The following is a 12,459-nucleotide window of genomic DNA, read 5'->3' on the forward strand; positions in this document are numbered from 1 at the left end:
GCAGGAGAGAGGCTGAGTGGAAGGAACCTATGCACCACTAGTGGATGCAGCCACTGTGGCAGGCACTTGCTCATATTGAGCAGCCTCATCAGTGTCATGCAATATATCACGAGGGGCACGTTTCGGTGGCATGGTGACTGGCCCTAGAGAGAGGAGCTCGAATGTAGGCAAGCAGAAAATGGATAGCAAAACCCTAGCACCTGAGATAATGCATGGACACACGAAAATGTCGATGGAGAAGCTCAGAAGAAAGGTCATCGAAGAAGCTTCGAAACGGAGCCAAAATGGTTGCAAACGGGCTGTGAAAGTCCCCTAAAAAGAGGCTGAAAAGTAACCCTTTTTTTTTTTTTTTTGGGGGGGGGGGGGGGGGGGGGTTCCCTTCAGTCACCTAGGACAGTTAGGACTCCTAACCTAAGACTGGTAAGACAGTTAGGACACTAACTTAGTCTAACCCAACCTAACCTACTAATTGAACCTTGTTAGGTTAGCCTAACTGACCAATTAACCTAACCTAGCTAACTAGACCTAAGTGACCTAACTACTAACATGTCCCACCCTACTAACTAAACCTAACCAACTTAACTTGACCTACTGACTAACCCTAGTTAGGAACCTTAGACCTTAGTCTAAGGTTGGCATCGAAAGTGTCAGTGGCGCAAGGGCTGGAATTGCGACGCACAGCCAACAATCGGCGATGGAAGCTACTAGCTGACGAGATGCCGACTGACGGTCACGACAATGGCGACGGGCATTTATCGACAAACTAGCACGGTAACGGGTGTAGGGCTCAAGGCGACGGACAATGCTCGGACGGGCTCCATGCAACGGACGACAGGACGGGCTAGCTTATAAGCTTTGCATCTCGGCCAAAGGATTGGGCTCATAGCGTTATCACAGCTGGAGCTATAAAGGCTCACGGCGACAGAGGACAGGACTACTCACTCTTGTTGGTGATGCTGCTCAGTTTGTTGGTTGTCTAGTTCACGTCAGGTTCATGCTGCTCAGTCCGCTGGTCGTAGGTTCAGCTCTTGACCAATGCTACTTGCTGCTTGTCGATCGAACATCGGCGTAGCTTCTTATAGCTAGCAGGTTTGGCATAGGCGTTGGCATAGCAACTGCTAAAAATCCTAGGTGAAGAGTGAAAAGGTGCCTGAGTCATGCTCTGATACCAATGTAGAGAAGGGGGAAAAGGCAGATTTGGAGATGGGGTGAGAATAGCAGAAGGAAGGGAGGAGAAAAGAGGAGAAGGGGAAGGAGAGAGGAAGAGAGAGAAGGATGAGGGGATAGAGAGAGAGACACGGAGGAGAGAGAGAGTGTGAGCATAGGCAGCAAGAAGCAGGAAGGAGGAGGGAAAGTACATAGGATTAGATGTCACATCAAAAAGGTACCATACAAATCATAAGGGGCTGACTTATATAGTGCCCCTTCTTAATCCTATCTTACCACCAATTTCCCTTCCTTTTCCCCACCTATTTCCCACCGAATTCCCTGCTATTTCCCACCTTCATTACACCAACCACTAGAGAAATCTCTACACGTGGCTGATCACAAAATGCATACTATGATCTGAAGCAAGCTAGATCTCAAGGACGTTACCTTTCGAGCTAGCCCTAGTTAGCTTGTATGCAATCTAGCTTGCATACTAACCTAACCATAACAATCTATGGATGAATTAACTAGTGTCTAAGAGGAGGAAATACTAAAGCCCACTGAATATAGCCGTTGGCGCTAAGGCCCTATGAGTGGCTTGGGCTATCAATCATTGTGGTGCATAGACTCCTTTGGATTAGACTTGAGCATGACAGCCTCAAGGTATATCATGGTGGAATGGGACACCATAGCTTCTTGTTGGATGCTCTAGTTCAAGAGGGTAAGTCTCTAAAGCCTCAGCTCAAGGGTGACTCAACATTCTTTGGGTCCTATAGCTGCGAGATGAACCTGACAGCTGATCTTCTCAAATTCTGATCAGTACATATACTCTTAGCCAAGAAACTATCAAGTGGTTTCAGCATACGGGGATTAACGTTGGGAGCAAAGTGTTGTGCTCACCTCCCAGCCATAGACCTGGAGAATACTGAGTCACCCCATTTGGGGATACCCTATTGAGCTAAAGCATACGATATGAGACCATGTCATCCCATATCACCACGATGTGAAGTTTCTACCTAAAGGTTCACCTTTCCCCTGCAAGTACGATCACCATGGGCCAGCTCAAGACTTGATACCATAGATTCCAGATTGAGGCAGGACATGAGATTGCAGCCACACAACACTATAGAGATCCAACGTCTGTACTCTCTCTGGCACAGAGGAGATGGAGAAAGAGGTGTGTCTTGATGCGATGCCTGGAACTATGAGATCCCAGGAGATATCACTATCTTTCCACCCATGGATATGCGGATATGGGTAGAGTCATTGAATACTCAGACCAAGATGCTGTTGGGAATTAGAATTTAGATGTCACCTCCCCAGCCCCCATAGGAGGAGGAAATGAAGGAGACTGACCTGCAGGGTGCTACACAAGTAGCACATTGGCTGCCATATACTTCCATCTTAGTTTGGTTATGACCAGATCAGTCTGCATTGGAACTTCATCGTGCTGCCCCCAGACGGGGCTGCACAAAGCCCTATGGGGGGGGCACATTGGCTGGTATATATGGCCCAAAGGGAGGGCTATCAGAGACCCAACATATGGCAGCTGGAGAAGGGCATTTTTTATGCCCTCAAGGTGGCCAGATCTGGTCAGCCAGTAAAGTTGCATACCTTGTCACGAGGACGTGTATTTCTAATTTTTAGGAATTAACAGTGACTGACCTGGCCTCAAACGGATTAAATATGTGAAGGACACTTCATTGCAATTAATTCCATGGGCCAAGGCAAGGGACTGAAGGTCAGAGAGGTAAAAATTCCACTGCTAAAAATACCTCACGGGGCCACATTTAGCAAGCTGGGTTGAGGAGCAAGAAAAAAAAGGGCGAAATTGTCTTTGAGGCTGTTTTCTGGACCACAAAAGAACAGGGAGAGGCAAGTCACAAGCTGGGCAAGTGCTCCAGGGCTATTCTATCACATCGCCTTGCTGGCTTTTGACTACCAGGGCAGTCTGTGGATTGTTGGTGGGCTGCCAGAAGCTCAAAAACGAAATTCATTTTTGTTCCAAGAGCCTCCAGATCAGTTCGTTTTTGCTGCATGCTTACTGTTCATCCCTTCCCAGAGGCCCAAATCTGATTCGCACTTCTTCCAGGAGCTTTCCAAGCTAAGTGCCTATCAAAATAAAACTTTTCCAGGCAGTTTGGAGCTTCCAGGCAACTCGATTTGCTTCCAGACTTAGCGATTCTCTTCCAGCAGGTTTTCCAGGGTTGCTTTTGCTGAATCACACCTGCCAAGGTGCCAGGGAATTTCGTTTTTCCATGTTTGTTGATTTCCCAGGGTTTCCCGAGCTTTCCGATTGGTTGATTGCTTTCTGGTAGCTTTCCTACTGTCTCAGAACCTTCAAATCCTTTTGCTTAGTGCAGCTGGCCTTTCTGTTTTCCAGGAGCAGCAGCCAGGTGTGGTTGTTTTGCTGGCCTATGTCTTGCTAGGACTCCCTTGACAGGTATTCAGAGCTACCAAGACAGATTGAATTGTTTTGCTGGCCTCTGTCTTGCTAGGACTCCCCTGACGGGTATTCAGAGCTACCAAAACAAATTGAGTTGTTTTGCTAGCCTCTGTCTTGCTAGGACTCCCTTGACGGGTATTCAAAGCTACCAAGACGGATTGGGCTGATTTCTCTCCTGCCAGGACTCCCCTAGTGGGTATCAAAGCTGCCAGGTTAGAACCTTCAGCCAGATTCGGAAGAAGGGCTGCCATGGATTGCAATGGACCTGGGATGCCTTTGTTGTGATTGCATAGTAGGACGGAAGTGCCTCTGATCGGATTATTCAGTTGGCTGTCTGTGCGCTGATGCACTGCGGTGCTATTCTTGTATTTGCAAGCCTTCTGAATAAAAGATAAAAGGGGCGCTGAGTTTAGGGCCAATCTGGTGTCCGGTGCACGACAAGGGCAATCTAGCTCTTGGGTGTTTTATTATAAATTGTTTGGTTTGCTGTGGGAATTTCTAAATGGCTGGAAATTAAGTATTTGCTGGTTATTATCTGTTCACCGCCCTTTGGAGTTTCCGAAGGCCGGTTTCAGACCTGGACAAGGGCTTTTGTAAGCCCTCAAGGCAGCCACTGGCCAGCCAGTAGGGCTGCAGACCAGGTCGGCCAGCCTCGTAGATGGGGTCGGCAATCAGGGGATCAAGCCACAGGCTGGTTGGCAGTTACAGGATCTAGTAGGCCGGATCAGAGGGGTCTGGTGTCTTACATAAAGCCCTCTGGGGAAGGCAGGCAAAGTATGAGACATTAATCCAGGATGTTTACCAGATGCTAGCAGTGAGTTGTTGGCAGCAGCAGGGTGCAGCAGGGGCAGCAGTAAACAATAGTTCCAGCAGGTCCTAGCTTGGAAATAGAGCTCAACACTGTAGCAGAACACCTACAGGAGAAGGATAGATGACAAGGCAATTTGGGGCTCCTCCCTAAGCCACTGAAAACCTCAATTAGAGGCACTCAGCAGAAGGACAGAGCAGGAGGATTGGCAACACCCAAAGACTCAGATCTAGCATCAGTGGAGCAGCATCCTGCTATGCACGTGGTGTGGGTTGTAGCTACAGGAGAACACCTACAGATGACAAGTCGGTTTGGGGCTCCTCCCTAAGCCACTGAAAACCTCAATTAGAGGCACTCAGCAGAAGGAGAGAGCAGGAGGATTGGCAACACCCAGAGACTCAGATCTAGCATCAGTGGAGCAGCATCCTGCTATGCATGTGGTGTAGCTCACCTTTTGGATTCAGTTTGGTCCTGTTTTGTGAGCATATATTACATCTGAACTGTGTGTGAAGTTTTATAGATGCTTGTGCACATCCAGGGAGTAGGATCCATATCAGTGAGTGATCCTGTGATCTAATCATAATTCTATATTTCAGCTGTGCAAGTGCTTTGGGTTCGACCTAGCAAGCAAAGCTTAATCACTTGTAATACCTAACACATCCTTGGTAAAGAAATAACACCATTGAGTTCTGAGACATATTTTGCAAAAATCTTTGTCGTCAAGCACTCAGTTGATTTAAAGTATATTGGTGTCAAAAAGCATAAGTCTGTTGAGGTCAACAAGAACCAATGTGTTAGCCCAAAACATTCATCAGAAAGACAAAAGATAGTATAGACACAAAGCATCGAGACACAAAATCATTAATCTCCAAAAAAAAACAATTTGGAAATGGCAGCAAATATTGTTATGCTTGGCTTAAAAGCCTAATCAATCAAGGCTGGAAAAAAGCTTCGGCTCACACTGCCGATATCTGCTCCAATTGATCGAGGCTGGAAAAAATCTCTCAATAACTGTAGGCTATCTCTGGCCATCTGCTATACTCTCTAGCACCACACATAAGGCTACAAATAACAATTGGAGGCTCCCTTTTGAATTATGCGCAATTCCACAAACCATTCCTGCAATTTTGTAGTCAGCCCAGACATATGCTGTCCTGCATTGGCTTATGGGAAGGTGGAATCAGCAAGGTCCAGGAGGTTCCATCTGTGCAATGGGCCTGCAGTAAATGCCGTGTCTCCTGCTCGCCCAGCTAGCTGGCTCTGCCCAGCTCTGCTAAAGCAACCTTTCTTCCACTGCAGTCTTGTGGCAATTGGCACATCTACTCACTTCAATGCACTTGAGCACAAATTTGCTGCCAGTGACACTCCGTGGTCCAAGTGCAATGGCTTTCTAAGTAATTTTTTTTTTTTTAATCAGTCATGGGACTTTAGCTGAAATGCCCTCTAAGAGAGCTTTTGATCTGAGTCTAGGCTTGTAAATAGTAAGCAAGATTAAGACGCTCCATCTCTGCTGCCATTAGACAACCTATAGCCACTTCAGATAAAATATTGTACACAACAATATAGGAATACCACAAAACTCCAGATGAACATAAGCAAGGCCCAAATGTTCTTATTCAATTAGGACCTCCAAAAATGTGTGCTGCAAAACGTTATAAATACGTGAATAGTATGGTTCTATGCACTTGCCTGATGATTAAAAAGGTAACGACACATCTCTTTTTTATGGGCCTCTGTCAACACAGCATTTAGCGATCCAGAGACATAAAGTGCTATCACCTGCAAACAAATTGTGATAGTATAATTCAATTCCAACATGTATCGTCCCGTGTCAGTAGCAATCAGACAAAGTTGGAAAGAAACTTACCAAACCAGGCATAAGGAACATTGGACCGCCATAATCACCAGGCCAGTGACCATCATGCGCCTGTAATGTGGAGTAAAATCGCACAGCACGCGTCAATGTGGTCGTAATGGTATCGTCCGTTATGTCGCTGTATTGATCGACCTTTAATTCCGAAGGAAGAGGTGATAAAGGATTCTCCCTTGCGAACTGTGATGTGCAAAGGACGCATCTTTAGTCTCTTACTATATACCATTTCTCTGCTTTCTTCTCTATGACAAAGTAGAGCACAAGGACTGCCTTTGTCCAATCCTTGGCTGCGTTTTCGTGCATCTAAGGATCGAAGCCCCTTATTTAAAGAAAGGCCGCCCTCAGCGTGCAGCTTGTCCCTGAGAGAGATTTTTGTTGGCCCGTAAATCAATCAAATTCATTAAACGAAGATGAACTCATACTGTATGAGTGAAGGACGACCTTAAAGAAGCATGCATTGCAAGAGGAGTATTAAATGCGAAAATTTAGGAAGCTTGTGTGGAGTATGCCGGTCTAGCATGCCGCATTGTGATAGAAACAAGTTTGGCCCTCCTCCATGCAGCGTTGTCTCACATATAAGTCCAGGGAAGAGATGGAGAAAAAGCGCAAGGAGGCGGGCAAGTACCTGCATTCGCATGAGCAAGTCATCACTGTGTTGTTTGAGGAAGCGATTGGTTCGAAAGAGGTTGCGAGCGTTCTCGACTGCAAGGCGATCAGCAGGGGAGCCAGTGTCGGGATCGAAGACCCAGATTTGGCGACCGATGGAGTTATTGAGGGAGTGCAACCAAGGGGAAGAGCCATCGGCGATCTTCAAGCTCCACATGGATATATGAAGAGTAGGAGCAAACTTCAGAGCTTCAGTATACACTATACTAGTTTGAATGCAATGCAACTCCGACTCTCTCTTTAAATAGACATGCATTTCCTCCCTTGCATGTGACTTTCATTGGCCCCTCTTTACTAGCGAGTTTTATGAAACTCTAAAATCTTGTGAAGCCATGTTACAATAGCCGATATAGATAGCAACTAGCCCATATACTTAGCGGCTGGTCAAGCATTCTAGTTCTTATGTCGTTTATCTTTATACAATATGCATGGTATCTTCATCCCCTCAACTCGTCTTTCAAACATCTTCATTCTCATCCTTTTCTCCAAGAGCAACAACTTACATGACAACTCATGTCTTGGCCTCCCCACCTCACATCGACCCCGTCATTTCCCTCTGCCGCCTCCTTGCAGCTTTGCTTCACCTACGAAACCAAACCTCTATTTCGGATCCACATTTAGCCCACAATGGACAAGGGGGGGAGGCGGGATGTGCCTTCAAGTTAGGATCGCCTAAGTGCCTGCCCAAGTGAATAAAGAGGGTGGGCAATGTGTAATTATACACCCAGCAAACACAACATTAAAAAACAGACAAGTTTGTAGGGGTTCCTATTGTCAGGGGTCTCATCCAAACACTTTGGCAACTTGAATCAAGGGATGGGCAAGGGGGCTTGGCCGTGCAAGGTTACGGGAAATCCCGAAATATGCTGCAAATCACCAAGCACTAAGTGGCGGCCACATCAGGGTGTAAATACCCTAAGGATAGAAAGGGTCTACACGCACCCAGCTTGCTAGCTTCTTCTTAGGCAAGAGGAATTAGCACATACCAAATGGCCCAATTAACCAAACCACCCTCAAATCGATTCCTTCATTGCTCACAGTCAAATTTATGGTATGTATTCTCTAGTGTCTAAAATTGGCCTGATGTCAATTCAATCTTAACTTGCTCCGATTCTTTATAAGATAATGGTTATAACCTCGAGTAGGTTTAGATTTAATGCTTGCATGGCCCACATCTAAAGTGGTGAGTATAATATGTGATCATTGGGCTACCGACATGTGTTTACCATGACCTCATGTAGTGCTAACCCATATGAAAAAAAGTTAATAGCCACAATTGGTCCTCCAGTCCCAACACAATGCACAAATACTACCCTTGTAGCACAAGGTGGACGCTTCATTGTAACAACATCCTCTTATCCAACACTATTGCATACAATCATGATGCCATTATATATATCCTGACCATTGTGGTAGCCTTCTTATTCCTCCTTTATCTATGGCTCAACTTTGGTTAATGCTAGGCCATAATTGCACACATGGCAGATAGCAAGCAAGATGGCACTAACAATGCATTTGATGCAAAAATTTACCCCCTCCTCACGAAGGAGGGGCATTGAGAAGTCTTGCTAGGCCATAATTGCACACATGGCAGATAGCAAGCAAGATGGCACTAACAATGCATTTGATGCAAAAATTTACCCCCTCCTCATGAAGGAGGGGCATTGAGAAGTCTTGGGAAAAGGCTCGGAAAAGACAACTAGTAGTTTATAGCCCAAAATAATTAGGCAACCCTTAAAAGGCTACAAACCAACTCACGTTCACCTTCAACTTGTTTTTTTTAAGTATAGCCTCTTAATAATTATGCCTACCTTTTCATTAATGACAAGCATGCTTCCCCCCCCCCCCCTTTTTTGGAGCTCTATTATCACTTCTTTACACTATTTCATACCTATAAATGTCTCCATGACGTTTCAACACCAATAATGTCCTAAGGTGATGCACACCTACTACAATCACAAGGGCACTATTCATCAATATGAATTATAATATCTCAACATCAATTGTTAATTTAGCTTACTATCCAAGGCTTTTCAACATTCGCTCACGTATCCATTCACCTACTAGCCACCTACCCACAAGTGTTTTGATTTATGAAGCCAACTTCCATTCCTTTATTAGGTTATATTATGAAAGTTGTTCTTTTCTTCATTTTCTAAGGTCTGATGTAACAATATTGTAAAAATGATGCACAATAACTAGATCTAAATTGATTGATGCTAGCCCATCATTTGAACTCACTTTCAAAAGTGGATATTAATTTATATGTAGTTTAAAAATGATTCCCTTCACAAGGAAGGCAATAAGAAACATAAAAATTTGCATTAGACACTAAAATTATTGATTGCAAACATTACAATGTCAATAGTGAAATTTTTGCTCTTAACCTCAAAAGTTACCCCTATACCTACAATACATAATCAATCACTAAAAGAAGATAGAGAGGCTGAGGAAGACTTTACCAATTATTATAGATTTCCTTTTTTAGGTCTATGCTTTTCACAAGTGGTGTAGCTCACCTTGAATTTGTAGCTTCAAAATGCATGCAACTATAAATGCTTTACATTAAGCCCAGGGTGCCAACTAGATATGTATTATGTTACTACCCTCGACCAAAATCTAGGGTATGAGGGACAAGGTCTACAATCTCTGGTGAACACACCATGATTAAAAAACCCAAGATACATGCCATAAAGAAGATGAATGAGCTAAGCATTGTCAAGTGTGGGATTCCTTAGCTTCTACAGATAACTCACCAATAAGTTTGTAAAGATAATCATGAAGCCTCGTTTGATTTGATGGATGCTTGTTAGGGGTTAACTAAGCACCTATAGTTAACTCTAGTACTAAATAATAACTAAAGGAGTTGATTGTCATGATCAGTGCTCTAAAGTAGTTATTCAATTATATGCATGTAACTACTAAGGCTCATGCTAGAGAGTCTTGTGAATAGAACATAACTTCAAGATGAATCGGATTGCAATGATGTTTGTCCCATTCTACTGTAATCTTTTGCTGTAATCCGACAATGGTAAGTGAATGGAGATTATTTCTACTTTGTATCTACCGTCTACAGTGTATTTCTGAGTTGCAATACGTTCCGACTTGTATCAAGTTCCGACTTGTATCAAGTTCTGACTTGTATCATACTGTATTCCAACTCTGTGTTAGAGTTCTCCATGGAAGTGTTTACTTAAGATCTGATGTAGAAGTGCTATGGGTAAAACCACCCCGAACACATTTGGCAATCCTGCACTTGGTTTGAATTTAGAAGAGGTTATTGGATGGAAGGAATCAAGGGAGCTTAATGTCGTGTCGGAAGGCACGAGCGACATGGAGGAAAGTGATAACAATTTAATGAAGCAAGAGACCAAGACGAAGCGAAGGAAGGCTTGCATCCCACAAGGGAATGGGCAAGCAGAAAGTGCGAATCAGAGTTGTTCCTATTCTGGAAGAAGGCGATCAAAAGCAAGAAGCCTATGGTCGTAAAGTGTGGAGCAATCTACAAGCAAGCAATGAGAAAGATAGCACGTAAAAAAGACCAAAGTTTTGTGACCGAAGGTGAGATCATTACCTTCATGGTGGATCGGGTGGCGAATGTCGAACACGAGAGAACAAGGAACTCCCACTAGAAGAGGTCACATGTATTTTAACAGGGCGAGGGTCAGGTCCGAAGCCTTGAGTCAGACTGATACTCAGCACCACCAACAAGATGGTGAAAGCAATGAGGACGTCAACAATGTTATGAGCAGGAAGGATCTTCTACGGATTCTCGACTTGGAGTTCAGAATATTTAGAAGCAGAGGAAAGCTTGACCCCACAGTCACCAGCAAAAGTCTTCAACAGAACGACCTATGGATCATACATAGTAGCACGAGTTTGTGTTGCAGCTCGAAGAAATTTGTTCAATCCATTGCCACCTCAACCAAGAAGGAGACAAAGTATTCAACAACTTGTCATCATGGTGAATCTAAAACCACTAGTAAAAGCTGCAAAGTTCAAAGGGAAAAAAGGACAAGACACTAACAGTCATGTAGATCAGTTCAAAACCCGATGGATTGCAAGTGGCTTCTAGGGATTAGCAGATGCAGTAAAGAAGGAGCAGTTTGCAACCACAATGGAGGGGAAAGCAATGAGCTGGTTCATGCAGTATGGGCTACCACAATTTGCTACATATGAGGAGCTGAAGGTATCTTTCTTAGGAAGATTTCGCAAGGAAAAACACCGGAGGCAGTGCTTAAAAGGCTTTGCAACATGAAGCAGAACTATTTGCTAGTGGAAGATTATGCACAAAAAGTTAGAAATTTGAAGGCTGGCACAACCACAGAGGCCTTTTGAAGAACAGTTGGGAGACTATTTCTACAAAGGGCTCGACAGGGAGTTGTGGACTGCAGTAGCAGGCTGTGACCAACTTGCTAGAGCAAATGATTTCAATAACTTAGTGGAAGCTGCTCAAAGGGTGGAAAGAAGATATGGAGTATCAAAGAACAAAGAAAAGAAGATAAAGAAGAAAAAGCACAATGACTCTGATTCTGAATCAGAGGAAGAGGATGACTTTAACTCGAAGCCCAAAATAAGGAAAAAAAACAAGAAGAAAGAGACAAAGAGTCCTAAAGGAGACTCTAAAGTTGAGAAGATAATTATGGAACAACTAAAAAGTATGGGAGTAGAATCAAAGAAAGAAAAGGTACCATGTGATTACTATGGGAAAGATAATCATGATAAAGAAAAGTGTTGGTATAATCCAAGTTATAAGTTATAGAGGGAGGTTACCTCCTCATCTGCAGCCAGTAGCACAAGCTACCCAACCAGCAATAGTTAACCAAGGAGGAGCACAAGCTAACCCAAGATATAACAATGCAACACCTAGAAAACCATAGAACCAGAACTAGAATACACAGCAAAGACAAAACAGTCAAGCATGCACGTATTGTGGGATTGAGGATGGCATCATCAAGGTCCTCGGTGTGAACTCTGGTGTAAACATAGAAATGAAAGAGGTATACCCATTGTGAATTTCACCCCCAGACTAAATGCAAACCCACCACCACGACCACCAGCAAGGGTAAATGTGGTCATTTTGGAGACAATTGTAGAGAAGTCCAAAGAGATTTTCCATAGGAAACTACAAGAATAGTCACAAAGATTCGTAGTCAGCATAATATTTAGTATCCTGAATGTGAGTGTGATTGCTCATAATGTCCAAAGAAAATTGAGGTGTCCATGGCTTAGCCAAATGTTGAAGCGCTGGTAATTACAAGAGCAGGGGCTAAGGCTCAAGTTCAAGAAAAACATCCACTGGCATTTGATCCAAAACAATTGGGGGATTGGGAGGATAGCAAGAAGTTAGGGATGTAGCCTTAAGGGCTATATACAAAGCAAATGAAACAAAAAAAGATAGAAGAGAGAAGTCCAGCAAAGGAAACATGGATCTGACACAATTTTGACAATCATGGGAGAACAATTAGAACACAGTTTGACAGTAGTTGGATGTAAATCGGATGAAGGAAGATGATG

General features: G+C 43.9%; 1 protein-coding gene across 1 annotated transcript in view; it reads right to left on the minus strand.

Annotated features, from left to right (window-relative positions):
- CAS1 (cycloartenol synthase 1) overlaps positions 1-7,139 on the minus strand; it is a 139,502-nt gene extending 132,363 nt beyond the window's left edge. Inside the window, exons 1-3 of the mRNA XM_087373571.1 lie at positions 6,902-7,139; positions 6,271-6,456; positions 6,093-6,182 (exon numbers count right to left, since the gene is read on the minus strand). Coding sequence (XP_087229697.1) covers positions 6,093-6,182; positions 6,271-6,456; positions 6,902-7,099 — 474 coding nt within the window. The 5' untranslated portion in view covers positions 7,100-7,139. The remainder of the gene's footprint in view (positions 1-6,092; positions 6,183-6,270; positions 6,457-6,901) is intronic.
- Between the last annotated feature and the right edge of the window lie 5,320 nt (positions 7,140-12,459).

Source organism: Dipteris shenzhenensis, chromosome 1 (assembly GCF_047967505.1).
Source record: "Dipteris shenzhenensis isolate YYH24624 ecotype China chromosome 1, Dip_SZ_1.0, whole genome shotgun sequence".
NCBI classification, from domain to species: Eukaryota; Viridiplantae; Streptophyta; class Polypodiopsida; order Gleicheniales; family Dipteridaceae; genus Dipteris; species Dipteris shenzhenensis.